This window comes from Triturus cristatus, chromosome 8 (assembly GCF_964204655.1).
Source record: "Triturus cristatus chromosome 8, aTriCri1.1, whole genome shotgun sequence".
NCBI classification, from domain to species: Eukaryota; Metazoa; Chordata; class Amphibia; order Caudata; family Salamandridae; genus Triturus; species Triturus cristatus.
This window is the reverse complement of record NC_140591.1, coordinates 180283174-180299244: the sequence shown is the minus strand read 5'-3', so window position 1 is coordinate 180299244 and position 16071 is coordinate 180283174. Positions and strand designations below refer to the sequence as shown.

The 16071-nt window shown below is 48.4% G+C and overlaps 1 protein-coding gene across 2 annotated transcripts in view; it reads left to right on the top strand.

Annotated features, from left to right (window-relative positions):
• Window positions 1-16071, top strand: part of DYRK1A (dual specificity tyrosine phosphorylation regulated kinase 1A) — a 551386-nt gene that overhangs the window by 192875 nt on the left and 342440 nt on the right. For both annotated transcript variants that reach the window (XM_085621267.1, XM_085621268.1), the window contains exon 5: window positions 6127-6219. In XM_085621267.1, coding sequence (XP_085477393.1) covers window positions 6127-6219 — 93 coding nt within the window. The remainder of the gene's footprint in view (window positions 1-6126; window positions 6220-16071) is intronic.

Below are 16071 nucleotides of genomic sequence, written 5' to 3'. Positions count from 1 at the left end.
CCAGATAGGGCAGAGCAAGGTTGTATACCTGGGCCACCTAGTTGGTGGGGGTCAGGTTCAACCACTGGAGAGCAAGATCCAGACCATAAAGGACTGGGCTCCTCCAACTACCCAGACTCAGGTCAGAGCTTTCTTGGGCCTGACTGGGTACTACAGAAAGTTTGTTAAGAACTATGGGTCCATAGTGACACCACTTAATGACTTGACCTCCAAGAAGATGCCAAAGAAAGTTCAGTGGACAGTAAGCTGTCAAAAAGCATTTGATGACCTGAAGCAGGCCATGTGCAGTGCACCTATTCTGAAAAGTCCAGACTACTCCAAAGAGTTCATTGTCCAGACAGATGCTTCTGAGTTAGGTGTGGGAGCTGTTCTTTCACAACTGAATGTAGATGGTCAAGACCAGCCCATTGCTTTTATAAGTAGAAGGCTGACCCCTAGAGAGAAACGTTGGTCAGCTATTGAGAGGGAGGCCTTTGCTGTGGTTTGGGCCCTGAAGAAGCTGAGGCCATACTTGTTTGGCACTCACTTCAAGATTCAGACAGACCATAAGCCCCTCTTGTGGCTAAATCAGATGAAGGGTGAAAATCCCAAACTTCTTAGGTGGTCCATTTCCCTACAGGGGATGGACTTCACAGTGGAACATAGATCTGGGACTGACCATGCCAATGCAGATGGACTCTCCAGATATTTCCACTTAGAACATGAAGACTCAACTGGTCAAGGTTAGTTTAATGTCCCTAAGTTTGGGGGGGGGTTGTGTAGGAGAGTAGGGTCTGCTTTCTATGTTCACCCCCACTTTTTGCTTTTGCTTTACTGGTTTTCGACTTAGATGTGGCTGTGGGCCTGCTAATCAGACCCACAGCCCTGCTGTTCTCTCTCTAAATTAATACTATGTACTTTAGGTGCATAACCCATTTGGATAGGATCACCTTATTGGCCCCTGTACAGTGTACCCTAGGTACCCAGGGCATAGGTGTACCCTAGGCCTACCAGGGGCTGCAGCATGTATTATGCCACCCCTGGCCTGGCCTTCCATTTTGACACAACTGGCTGATCACTCAGCTGGGGCAAGGTCGTGTAATCACCCCTTGCTTAGGTGTAGTATTCCTATACCTTACTTGCATATAGACACATGTGTACCTATCAGTCACTCCTATGGCAGGCCTTGACAATCCTGGAGGCAGAGTGCTTGGTAACATGTGAGATGGTGCTCTAGCATGAGCTGAGCCTGTCTGCAGCTTTCGGAACCGTGTCCTTATAGCTGTTCTATGATATAGCCTACCATATACTCTTAAAGTGCCTTATAATCTTAGACGGTTATGGTAACTATGGTTTGGCTTTATCAAAACATGTCGTGTAAGGTGTCTAACACTAGGGAATAATACCCCCATGCCATTTCTGGACATGAGAATATTATCCCCCCCTTCTAGAGGGAAAGACATGTTAAAATCATACTTCAACTGTTAGCCTCTGACCAAAGCCTCAGCATCACAAAATGGATGCTGCTGCCACGACACAAGTCTGACCTCCTGCAGCTGGGAGTGATCCCAGCCAGGGAGGCCTGGACAATAGGTTTCCTGCTTGGGGAGGTGCTAGCACCTCCCCAGACAGCCTTTAGTGTATTGGGGCAGGGTGGGCTGAAAGGAATGAGACATGCCTGGGGCACACAAAGTGTTCCTTGCATAGTCCAGTTCAAACCGGCGCTGGGGCACTCCAGCCCCAGCTCTGGCGCGAAACTGGACAAAGGGAAGTGGGTGTAACCACCCCCTCCCAGGTCCCACCCATAAGGCGTGACCTAGCAGGTATCCCAGCCCCCCAGATTAGTATAAGAGTGGGAGTTGGGCCTCAAGACTTTAGATTATCCTGAACCTGCAAAACTGAACAGAAACTCTGGACCTTCGACATTCGACGAAAGAAGAAGACTGAAGAATCTCCCTTGTAGCCAAGGAGTGGCTACCCTGTGCAAACAGGCACCATCAAGAGACTACCCTTTGCTTTGCGACCGTTCTACGAGGAACCGACTGCAGAGCCCGACCAGAGCCTTGACTTCCAGACTTCTCCGACCCTCATCCACATCTGCAGCAGAGCTGAGATCCGTGGAGGCGACGAGCGACGTGGGACCGGCTACCTGGGAAAAGTGGCTAGTAACTTACAGCACAGCTTCTGAGGTACCCTCGAAGTTGTGCACCGGGGATTGAGAAGCCCCAACCCCAAGCACTATCTGCACCGAAGATCAGCCCCCCACACTCCACGAGTCCTGCGTCGGGCCCTTCAGCATTTTCCTGCTTGCCGCGTCTGTCCGGTTGCTTGCCCGCTGGCTAGTGGCCTCTGTGACGACGCACCCTGAAATCTTCTGCGCTGGTTTGGCTCCTCCAGACTGGCTCCCGCTTCTCTGCAAAGAAGAAGCACTCCAGACCTTCCTGGTCTGCACCAGAAGCAAGTCCTTCGTTCTTCGTGGGTTCCGCTTGCCAAGGCTTGGTGAGTCCTAGTCCAACTTCGACGCCGCCGACAGCAAGAGCCTTCGTGGGACAGCTCGCCTCCTGGTCCTGGTCGTCCTCGACGCTTCCTGGTCCTCCTGGCTGCAGCGACAAGCTTCACCTTCACCTGCAAGTCTTCACGACATCGCCTGGTTCCTTCCTGGTTCCACGTGGTCACTGGCTAGTGACCTTGACTCTGTCCCTTCTGCTTGCAGGTTTCTTCTCTTCTTGATCCCAACCTTGGGATCCACCGGACACTCTTCACTGACTGCCTGTCAGCATCTTTCTTCAGACATCCATAGGAGTCGACGACGAAAACGACGCATCTTCACCCCTATGCACCCGCAGCCTGTGGGCTAGGTAACTTGGGTACTCCGGTGCTCATCAGGATAGTGACTATCCTAGTGTAGTTTTCAAGTCTCAACTTCCTAGCTACTCCGGAAGTGTCCTAAATCTACCGTTTTCTAAACTGTACTATTGCTATTGACTTTTACGCATTACGCGTGAGTGTTTCCACTCTGCACACGAATCCCGTGGGCCTCCCACTTCCTAACTAACGCTAGTGTAGTGTAGCCCCAGCGATTCCCTAGGCCTATTCTATTTCCGTGACAGTGGTTCTTATACCACTTACTTAGTATATGGTTTGCGTGGCCCCTAGGGCCTAACTGTATTACTTACCTGTGTGACTTACTGTATGCATTAATAAGACTGTGTTGTACTTACCTCCAATCTCATAAAGAGTGCTGAGGGTTTGCTTAGAATAAATACACTTTATTTTATATATATATCTGTTGTGGTGTCCTTTCATTTGGTATTCAAGGGATTATATATGGTATCACAGCTGGCTTCACATGCCATTCAGAGTTTAGCCTAAGACTGCTCTTGTCCATGCTACCACTAGGATAGCTGGTCTATAAGGTTGACTTTACAACCAATCACCATAAGGGTATTTGGACTGATATAAGGTGTACACTATAACTAGTGACATCATACATCAGGCCAACTTCTCACAAACAGCAAATGCTACTTACCAGTATGCATCTGTTCTTGGCATGTAGAGCTGCAGATCTACACACGCCCACCCGCCTCCCCGTCTACCTTTATCTGTTCCAGTTTATCTTATTTAGATACAGTACACATGGGCATCTTCACTGCTTATTACTACGCTCCATCATGTCCCTGCTGGCGAAAAACAATCTGAGGATGGAACCGAAGCCCATGCGCAATACGATCCAAAGGAGTCGTCGCATACCTCGTGACTTCCAAAGACTTTCCAAGAGGTAAAACAACGGCAAACATCCGGGCCCAACACCAGATGGCGATCTATGCACAGTGTGTAGATCTGCAGCTCTACATGCCAAGAACAGATGCATACTGGTGTGTAGCATTTGCCTTACTCACCGGTTAGGTCTCCAGCTCCACCTTGGGAACTTAACATAGTTCTCGCTAAATTGATGGGTGCTCCTTTTGAGCCTATTCAAAAGGCTTCTCCACAGTACTTGTCATGGAAAGCTGCTTTCCTGGTCGCCATCACCGCTGTACGCAGGGTTAGCGAAATCCCGGCATTGTGTTGTTAAGAACCGTATACTATTTTTCATGCAAACAGAGTGGTGTTAAGAACACATCCGAGTTTTCTACCTAAGGTGGTTTTGGATTTCCATATCAATCAGGTCATCACTCTACCCACTTTTTTTTCCCAATCCCTCAACTCCTCCTGAGAGGTCCCTTCATTCTCTGGACCTTAAGAGGGTTCTGAAGTTCTACCTGGACAAAACAAAGGGCTTGGGAAAATCAGACCGGCTGTTTATAAACTATGGTTCCATAAATACTGGTTCTGCGGATTCCAAAATATCTATCTCTAGGTGGATTGTGTCTTGTATATCTTACTGCTACCAACTGGCCAACAAATCCCTCCCGGGAAAACCTAAGGCCCATTCTACCAGAGGAAAAGCCTCTACCACGGCTCTCCTCAGGAATGTACGTATTGCAGAAATTTGTAAAGTGTGGCGATCAGTACACACTTTTACTGTTTACACTCTGACACACAGGCGGATGCTCAGTTTGGGCAAGCCGCTTTGAGAAATTTGTTTGGGTGATCTGATCCGTAAAATGTTGTATTTCATGCACTTATACTGCTACTCGTCAGCAGGGAAGTGGGTATGGGCTTGCTATTCTATTCAGTCCGTATTACTATTGATGAGTATCCTCTGGAAGAGAAGGATAAGTTACTTACCTGTAATCCTAGTTCTCTTCCAGGGGTATACTCATCAAAGTCATAAGCAACTCTCCCTCCTTCCCGGACGAGTATTGACAGTATGGCATTGTTTTAGATTTTCCTGCCATGATTCCTCTGTACACCGTAAAAATAGAACTGACCTAACGGTCACCTGTGGTGCATGATGGGAGCAGGTGGCTCCTGGAGGTCTTAAAGGCACGGTGTCAAGGTTCTTGGAATCCTTAAAGGCAGGGTGCCAGTGTTTTTTGATACTGTGATTTTAATTTTTTTCTTCTATGCAGCCTATGCGCTAATTGCCTGCTATTACTTGCCTTTTTTCAGAAAATGAAGGGCTTTGTTGGGTGTTGGAACACTATTACAGTGTGTGTTCTCTGTTGCAGTGTTTATATTAGAGATTTCTTTCTAAAAAATCCATGTAGTTTTGGCATATTAGCCTATTTGAAGTACATTAGGCTGCATATTTGTGTATGTATACATGTGTGTATATATATATATATGTATGTTTTGGAAGTACTTTGTTCTTGTTTGTCTAAACATACACATATATATGTATTTTTATATATGCTCCGGGATCCCGCACGTGGGCGGGGATTATTCAGTGTTTATGACTTTGATAAGTATACCCCTGGAAGAGAACTAGGATTACAGGTAAGTAACTTATTCTTTTTGCTTCAGGTAGTCTTGCGCTTTGCATGGCAAGTGTTGCTACGTCCACGCTCCGTTGAATTCGGCAACACTAGGTGGTGTTAACTTGAACTACCTGGAAAAAGCCATTTCTAACTTAGCAGCAGCTTGACCTGCCTTCTCAGCAGTCAGGCTGGTTTGGAAAAAGGAAAAAAAAGTTAAATAGGCAAGTAAAATCTAGACTCTAAGCTTCCCACATTCAAGTGTCTGAGTTATGCCGGACATTCTACAAGCTGTTTACATTGCTTTCTTTGACTATTCCTGCACATGTGCCTGGCTTGTTGACGTTCTGTTGCCAAATTGTGACTAGTTTTAATTTTCAGAATCTTGTTTTGTCAAAGGTGTGCAATCTGCAAAAGAATTATCTGCAAAAGCATGTTTGTTTGGGATGTTATGGACACTTAGAAACTATTACATGATTACAGGTCGGTATCTAAAATCACTGACCATAAAGTGGCTGTTGAATAAAGGGATGTAAAAGAATATCCGTATTGAATATTAAACTGAACTTAGGTGAGTATAGAATGACAGATTCCAGTACTGTCCATTAGCAAGATTTGCCAGTATTCCGGCCTAGTATTTCCTATGAATGGATTCAACAGCCACAGAAAGTAAATATGCTAATGTTTAAAAAAAAGAATGCATCGCTATTTGCTTGTTTTTGCATAAACACTGTTTTGGCATAGTGATATTCGGTCTGAGTAATTTGTTTTTTCTGTCATTTTACAGAGGCGAATGCCCCAAACTTTCCGTGATCCTGCTACTGCTCCCCTGAGAAGGCTATCCGTTGACTTGATCAAAACATACAAACATATTAATGAGGTTAGTGTGGACAAAAAACATATTTAGTTTGTGAGTGTGGCTATAGATTAAATGCTGTGGTTTAACCTTTGATTTATCTCCAAAGATTCATGCTCTAACTTGTCTCTAGGGACTCAATCCTAATATTCTATGAAAGTCTGATATTGTCCACTCTGTGGTGCCACTTCACTCTTGTGTGCCACCGATATTGTTCAGTTGTGATTTTCTTTTCTTATTGTACGAGAATTGCAGAACTCTAACCAAGATATATTGAGTTTGGCATTTGGCATGTGTTTCCAGTTCAAGACAAATCGCACCGGAAGGAACTTGGGTTGTACTTAGTATCTGAAATAGACTGTTGGTTATAGATTCCTTATCTTAGAATTATCCCCAGGCGTCTGACTGGATCCGGAGAATTGTTTCTTAGCTGTACCCCTGCGCGCTGGTAGGTGGCGTCTGTTGACTCTGCGTCAGTCGTCGTGGTCGCCGGGATGACATTGCAGTGTCTACTTAGACGCCGCCACTGCGTGCTGATGTCAGTACTTCCTTTTTCCGTGCCAGCCTAGCGCAGATCCGGAGAGAGATTCCCCTTTATTCACTCTTTGACTAAACTTTTTCAATTTTTTGTCGACTGATTTTTCTAGTCTTCGACTCCTGGTCCGCGAGTGATGTCCCACCGTCACACCAGGTTCAAGCCTTGCGAGGCCTGTCACCAACTGAAGTCGGTGATGGACTTGCACGTCATCTGCCTTTCGTGTCTGGAGCTCGACCACGACCCAAAGTTGTGCTCCTACTGCCGATCTGTGAATACAAAGTCTTTGCAGGAGCGGTCCCTAAAGCTCTTGGAGGCCCGGCGGATGGCTTTGCGTTGCTCCCCATCTCGTTCGAGGGGCAGGTCTCGAGACCTCTTGCAGAGCCCCCACACCTCTTCGCACTCAAAGTCCTCCAAGTCTTCGGGTAAGTTGAAGCACAAGAAGGTGAAGAAACACCGGAGCTGATCACTTTTGCCCCGTTGGTCAGCTGACACAATGCTGGACCCAGAGCGTCGTCACTCTAAGGTTCTGTCTCCAGTGCCTCTTTCAGGGACGACTCCGTGCCTCCTGCCCTTCAATAAAGCCCTCACTGATGTCCTCTTGGGCACCTGGTCCAGGCCCACTGTGGAAAGGTCGATTACCCGCCGCCACCCCCTGGCCGACCCAGTTTTCCTTACCCAACATCCTTTCCCAGAGAGCTTGGTAGTCCAAGCAATGTCTTCAAAGAGCGCATTCCCTTCTGCTCCCCCAGATAGGGAATCCAAGAAGCTGGATGACCTTGGGAAGGGTATGTTCTCTTCGTCCTGCTTGTTGCTGCGGTCCGTGAATATCGTGTGCCTCTTGGGCAAATTCTCTCATACCATCTAGGATATCGTTGCGCAGGTGCTGCATTAGGGCCCGGAGGAGGCCCAGTCCATTCCTTCCCGTTCAGTTGCGGATGGGAGAGATGCAGCCAAATTCACGATACGATGTGGACTGGATACCGCCGACTCACTATGCAGAACGATTCGCATGTCCGTAGCTCTTTACACTACGCCTGGTTGAGGACTGGCACTCCATAACATCAGACAGGTGGGTTTTGCAAATAGTCCGAAGGGGCTAATCCCTCCCCTTCAAGGCTATCCCTCCCTCATATGCCTTAGTCTTTGACCACATGTCAGAGGATCATTTGGCGCCTCTCCGCCAGGAAATCTCTGCTCTTTTGGCCAAGGGAGCAATAGAGAGGGTACTGACACCAGAAGTAGGTCGTTGTTGCTACTCCTGCTACTTTCTGGTGCTCCAGAAGGACAAAGGCCTGCGTCCTATCTTAGACCTCTGGGCCTTCAACTCCTTCCTCCGGAAGGTGAAGTTTTGCAGCGTGAATCTTTCTGGAAGAAGCCTACTACTTCGAGGCCGAGGGAGAAGACGACGACCAAACCTATTACGGTTCGGCGGCCTCGGAGACGCAAGAGATGCAGTGGCAAGATCTCTATGCCGACTCGCCGGAAGAAGGGGTAGACTCATACCCTTCGAGGCCCTCACCTCCTGACGACATCGGAATGTATAACCAGGTCATAAGGAAGGCTGGAGTGCAGCTACAGGAAGAAAAGCCACAGTCCTGCTTCCTCCTAGAGACCTTGCTGCCCACACAGACAAGAAGCCAGTTCCTGCCCATGCTCCCAAGTGTGCTGGACCAGTGTAAGGAGGCATATAAGGAGCCTGCCACATGCTTGGCAGTAACACCAAGGGGAGAGAAAAAGTACAAGCACTCTTCCAAGGACCCAATGTACATCAGAGGGTCAATGCCTGCTGACTGATAGCTGCCTCAGCAAGTAGAAGGGCCAATGTTCCCACTAATGTAGGGCCACCAAAAGGATGGATCTCACCGGGACAAAAGATGGAACGAAGCGCGGCAATTCAGTGGTGCATAGCAAATTCTAATGCCCTAATCAACAGGCATGCATACCAGCACTAGGAGGAGGTAGGTGAACTGATAAAGAATCTCCCAGATCAGTTCAAAAGAAGGGCAGCCCACTTGGTGGAAGAGGGGAAAACCATGGCCAATACATGTTTAAAGGCAGCCCTAGAGGCTGCGGAGACATCAAGCAGGCAAATGATGATAGGGGTTACAGAAAGAAGACATGCATGGCTAAGAATATCAGGGTTCAAACCTGAGGTCCAAAGTAACATCTTGAACACACCATTCAATGGTGAACAGCTTTTCGGAACAGCTGTGGAAGACAAGCTAACCCAGCTGAAAAAAGAGAATGAAACCGCAAGATCCATGGGGGCCCTACAATTCAGAGGAATGCGTAGGAGAACACCATCATGGAGAACAGGCAGAGGTAACCATGAACCGGTAGTCTCACACCAGACCTTCCAGCAAACTTACCAAGGAGGGAACCAAGGCCAACAACAGGGTCAACAAAACCAAGGTTGGCAATTCCAACAGCAGAGACCCTGTCAAGGGCGCTCTCGAGGCAGAGACCAACAGCAAAGAGGGGGAAAACAACTCGCGTCCAAGTGACTGCACTACAGCCTGGGTGCACACTCTATAAAGAACTCAGAGGGCGCAAGAACAAGTAAACTTTCAAAGACCAGGTCTAAAGAACAAAACACCCCTCCAACACACACCAGTGGGAGGCAGAATAGGACACTTCCTCCAGGAGTGGAAAAGGATTACATCTGACGAGTGGATATTAAACATAATAAAACACGGATACTGCATAGAACTAGCAAAACAACCGCCATGCAGAAGACCAAGGCACAAAGAGCACTCACAAACAAAGGTCACATTTGTTCAAAGAAGTGCAAGAGCTTCTAAACAAGGGGGCCATAGAGAGGGTGCCTTACAAAGAAATGAACAAGGGGGTGTATTCAACTTACTTCCTCTTACAAAAGGTGGACGGGACATTAAGACCTATACTAGACTTAAGGTTCCTAAACAAGTTCGTAAAAACTAAAAAAAAATTCAAAATTACGTGTTTGAGGCATATGAGCTGCAGATTACACACTTGTGCATAGATCGCCATCTGGTGTTGGGCCCGGATGTTTGCAGTTGTTTTTCCTCTTGGAAAGTCTTTGGAAGTCACGCGGTCGGTGACTCCTACTTTGGATCTTATTGCGCATGGGCTTCGGCTCCATCCTCAGATTTTTTTCCGCCATCGGGCTCGGATGTGATCTTCGCGCTCCGGTTCTGAACAGCTTCCAGTTCGACGATCGACGTGCAATCCTCACCCCAATTCGCGGTATTGTTTTCGATCGCGATCTCCCCACTCGACGCGGCTCTCATCGGACAAGAACCTTCGATTCCAGTGGTCGACTGCCTTCGGGCCTACCCAAGCTCCGGTCCTGGCTAATGGAAAGGACTCCCTTCATGAAGTGCCCTCTGTGGGTCCAAATTCCCCCACACCGATCTCCACGAAGTATGTAATCTCTGCCTCTCCCCTGAACACGAGGCTCGAGACTGTCCGGCGTGCAAGTCCTTCAGGTCCAAGAAAACCATTCGAGACCGAAGGGCCAGAAGAACCATGGCACACTCGACGACGATTCCGGACGACATCTTCTGGGAAGGCGTCGACGCTCCAGAAGAACACCACACCGACGAGGGACTCGTGAGCGCCTCCGAAGCCGACGATTCCGATGTGGAGGACATCACTCTGGCACAGAGGGTCGTGAGTACTAATATACCCTCCCCAACACCCTCACCGACACCCAAAAAGGCTTCGGTCACGCCTTCGCCTCTGGACCTAAGCAAGACCAAAGACACTGCTTCCCACACCGCACCTTCGGGACCAGTAAAGAAGCCGATTAAGCCTTCCGGCGGCTCGGGCTCGAGCCAGCCCAACGTCGGTGCCGATAAACACTCTTCGGCACCGAAAAAGAAAATGGCCGCCGCTTCGACACCAAGCCCCGCACCGAAACACTCGGTGTCGAAACCCAGGTCCTCGGTACCGACACCATCTTCGACACCGACAAAAGCACACAAGGCCACCGACACTTCGAAGCCGAAATCCATCTCGGTGCCTACCAAACAATCAGACCTTTCCAAGCATAGTTCCAAACAACGAACCAGCACGGATAAAGCCAAAAAACAATCGGCTTCGGCGCCGACGGACCAATCAACCTCACCAGAACTCTTTACACCGGATCCATTACAAAAAACACTAACCAAGGATCCTAAGACCGGACATTTGATGCTCTCCATCAAAAAGAGACAACTGGAAAAACCTGCTCCGCCTCCACTTCCAAAGAGGAAGGACTCTGCTACCTCCCCTTTCAGAATACCTTCCCCTCCTCCACCTTCTCCACCCCACCTCCTCATTCCCCAACACCCTCTCCGGATGATGATGATCAGGGGGATCCATATGATGACATAGGAGACGTGCCCCGAGATTTACCTACAGGGGACCCCACTCCCACAGGCTCCCCAGACCCATGGGACGATTATAATATCCCTGACATCCCTAACGTCCCACAGGATGATCTCTACCCTTCTAGACCTTCCCCACCAGAAGACTCACTGGGGTTCCACCATCTACTACAAAGGGCGGCACACTATCACGGGGTAGACCTCCATACAGACCCCGTGGAGGAGGATTTCCTCTTCGATACGTTTGACACCACACATAGGACTACCTCCATATTGCCTATGCTCAAGGGAGTTATAAAACATGCGCCAGAGGTCTTTAAGGACCCAGTCAGAGCCAGGGTCATTAACCCGCGCATTGAAAAGAAATATAAATCCGCCCCTACAGATCCATCCTACATCAGAGGGCCAGCACCACTAGATTCTCTGGTAGTGTCCACAGCACGTAAAAGGGTCAACTCCCAAGCGTCAGGCGAAGCACCACCACCTGACAAAGAGTCTAAACTCTTGGACGCATCAGGCAAGCGTACGGCATCCCAAGCTGCCAACATATGGCGTATAGCTAATACACAAGCGCTACTAGCCAGGTACGACAGGGCCCATTATGACGAATTAGAAGCCATAATGCCACACCTCCCTGATAAATACAAATCTAGGGCCAACGAGCTAATTGAGGAGGGCAAAACCATTATTAATACCTCCATACGTTGTGCTCTAGATGCAGCAGACACTAGTGTCCTCCTCTGTCACCATGCCTGGCTAAGGATCTCCGGTTTTAAACCGGAGGTACAAGCCTCCATCCTCAACCATCCCTTTGACCAGGAACATCTGTTTGGCCCAAAAGTGGATGAGGCCCTAGAAAAGATGAAAAAGGACACAGACACGGCATAATCCATGGGAGCCTTGCAATCACACCCTCCCAGGCGCTCCTTTCGCCACTCTTCCTTTCGGAGCACATCCAGAGGCTACTCCTCCGACACCGCTTCCACCCCCATATAAGGCCCCTACCCAGTCCACCTTTACAAGGGGCTACCAAAGAGGCGGCTACAGGGGCAACAATAACAAAGGCAGAGGCAAGACAAACACCGCCCGCTCTGCCACCGCACCTACACAATGACTTCCCTCCACTCCCCCCCCTCCCCCCCCCCTCCCCCAGACCATCCCACTCCGGTCGGGGGCAGACTCCAAAATGTCCTCCCTGTCTGGGCTACCATCACCTCAGACAAATGGGTAACACAAATAATTTGATCAGGCTACTGTCTAGAACTAATATCTACCCCCCAAACATTCCACCCAATGTCACAAGAACATCTAACACTACTAAAGCAGGAGGTAATCTCCCTCCTACAGAAAAGGGAGATAGAACACGTTCCTACCAACCAACAAAATATGGCGGTCTATTCCCTATATTTTCTCATACCAAAAAGGGACGAGACTCTGTGGCCCATCCTAGACCTCCGGCCCCTCAACAGATGCATACACTCAAACCATTTTCACATGGTAACGCTTCAGCAGGTACTTCCACTGCTTTCCCAAAATGACTTCCTGCCCACTTTAGTCCTAAAAGACGCTTATTTCCACATTCCAGTGCACAACGCTCACAGGAAGTTCCTCACATTTGTAGTGGACGGCCAACACTACCAATTCAAAGTGCTCCCGTTCGGAGTCACAACGGCACCATGAGTATTCACCAAGTGCCTAGCAGTAGTGGCAGCACACCTCAGGAGACAACCCATCCATGTCTTCCCATATCCAGTTCATACAGCCAGTGTGTACAACACATGCATGCCACTATCCAGCTACTTCACCAACTGGGCTTCACAGTAAACAACGCAAAGTCCCATCTACAACCATCCCACATAAAACAATACCTCAGTGCCACCATAGACACCTCAAAAGCGCTAGCCTACCCCAATCCTGCCAGGATTACAAGCATTCAGGCTCTACGCGCAAAATTCATGGCACTACACTCCCTTCCAGCTCGAGTGTTTATGCAGCTAATAGGGATGATGGCCTCTTGCGTGAGGTACTATGAAGATGCAAGACTCCAGATGCGTCCTCTCCAAGAGTGCTTAGCGCGCCAATGGAACCAGGCCCAGGGTCAATTAACAGATCTGGTGTTGGTAGACGGTCGTACCCATCGCTCTCTGCAGTGGTGGACCACCACAAACCTTTCCAAAGGTCGCCCGTTCCTGGACCCGGTTCCCCAGATAGTACTAACAGACGCATCGCTCTCCAGCTGGGGAGCTCATCTATTACATCTTACCGTGCAGGGCACATGGACACCTCAACAAAAGTTACTCCACATCAACCATCTGGAGTACTAGCGATCTTCTTAGCCCTAAAATCTTTTCAAACACAGATTTCAGGCAAGGCAGTCCTAATCCGCACAGACAACATGACAGCCATGTACTATATTCAGAAATAAGGCGGCACACACTCTCCACAGCTCTCTCAGCTAGCACAGAGCATATGGAGATGGGCCATACCCCACAAAATATTTCTCCTAGCTCAGCATGTCCCAGGAGTCCAAAACACTATGGCAGATCTGCTCAGCAGACAAACACAACAAATCCATGAGTGGGGACTCCACCCACAAGTTCTACACCCGTACTTTCAAATGTGGGGGCACCCACAGATAGACCTCTTCGCCACCCACGAAAACACCAAATGCCCAACCTTCACCGCCAGATATCCACACCCATTGTCCAAAGGAAAAGCGATATGGATGAACTGGTCAGGCAGATTTGCATACGCTTTTCTGCCTCTCCCACTCATTCCACTAGTGGTGCGCAAACTACAGCAACACTCCCTCACGCTAAGCCTAGTAGCTCCAACTTGGGTCAGACAACCGTGGTACACCACACTGCTGGAACTATCTGTAGTACCGCACCAAAAATTACGCCTCTCTCCACACCTCTTAACCCAGAACCATGGAGAGATCAGACACCCGGACCCAGCGCAGCTCAACCTTGCGATCTGGCTCCCGAAATCCTAGAATTCGTTTTTTTTAAATCTTCCCCCTGACTGTATGAACGTCATCAAAGAAGCTAGGCGACCCACGACTAGGGCGTGCTACGCCGCCAAGTGGAAACGTTTTGTTGTCTATTGTCACAACACCACCATCAATCCCCTAGACGTCTCCATTTAACACATCATAGGCTACTTACTCCACCTACAAAGGTGCAATCTAGCCTATACGTCCATTCGCCTGCACCTCGCAGCCATAGCAGCTTACCTACAAAACAGGCAACATCTCTCAATCTTCAGAGTACCTGCCATTAAAGCCTTCATGGAAGACCTTAAAAGAATAATTCCCCCCAGAGTGCCACACTCACCTGTGTGGAACCTTAATATCGTTCTCACCAGACTAATGGGGCCTCCCTTCGAACCACTACAAAAATGTGAACTCTAATTTTTAACGTGGAAACCTGCTTTTCTTGTAGCCATCACTTCCCTCAGAAGGGTCAGTGAGATGCAAGCACTTACCATTCAAGAACCTTTTCTACAAATGCACCATAACAGTTATTCTCCGTACCAACCCAAAATTCCTCCCTAAAGTCATTTCTCCCTTCCACCTAAACCAATCTGTAGAACTACCAGTATTCTTCTCGCAACCACAGACCGTTGCAGAAAGAGCTCTCCACACACTAGATGTCAAACGAGCCTTACTCTACTACATCGAGAGAACACAACTTTTCCGTAAGACCAAGCAACTGTTTGTCCCTTTCCACCACACAAGGGCAACCCCATCTCCAAGTCGGGGATAGCTAGGTGGATTGTCAAATGCATTCAGATTTGCTACCACAAAGCAAAACAAACGGTATCCGTTCCCCTTAAAGCCCATTCTACACGTAAAAAGGGGCTTCAAGGAAACATCCCATTAGATGATATCTGCAAAGCAGCTACATGGTCAACACCGCACACTTTCACTAAACGCTATTGTGTAGATGTGCAAACTAAGCAACAGGCTAGTGTGGGCCAGGCTGTACTCAAAACATTATTTAAAACCACTGCAACAGATACGGGTAGCCGCCGCTAAGGATGGGTACTGCTATATAATCTATGCACAAGTGTGTAATCTGCAGCTCGTATGCCTCGAACGGAATATGCTTCTTACCAGTATGCATCTATGCTTGGCATGTAGAGCTGCAGATCTACACACGCTCACCCGCCTCCCCTGCTACCTTTATTTGTTTCAGTTTATCTTTTTTAGATACTACACACATGGGCCTCTTGACTGTTATTACTACGCTCCATCTTTCCCTGCTGGCGAAAAATAATCTGAGGATGGAGTCGAAGCCCATGCGCAATACGATCCAAAGGAGGAGTCGCCGACCTCGTGACTTCCAAAGACTTTCCAAGAGGAAAAACAACTGCAAACATCGGGGCCCAACACCAGATGGCGATCTATGCACAAGTGTGTAGATCTGCAGCTCTACCTGCCAAGAACAGATGCATACTGGTAAGTAGCATATTCCTTTTACAAGAAGTAATACCTCAGATACAAGTAGGGGACTACATGGCAACTATACATCTAAAGACGCTTACTTGCACATCCCCATGAACAGCAAACACAAGAACTGCTCCGATTCGTAGTCAACAAAGCTCACTACCAGTTCACGGTGCTAGCGTTCGGACTCAAGTCAGCACCAAGAGTCTTCACAAAATGCCTGGCTGCAGTAGCAGCCCACCTGCAAAGGCAGGGAATCCACGTTTATCCATACCTACACGACTGGTTAGTAAGAGCAAGCACATACGACCTTTGCAAACCGCACATTCAAAGGGTCACAGACACCTTTACATACCTCGGTTTTCAATACATTGGGAGAAATAATCAATAACACCAGAGCAGGTAAAGATATATTTTTAGGGGCAGAATTAAACACGACACTAGGGAATGTGTTCCTGAGCACAAAGAACAGTAGCAATACTGAAGGAGAAACGGCTATACCGCAAGGGGCAAGCTCTGACAGTGAGGATGGTGGTCAA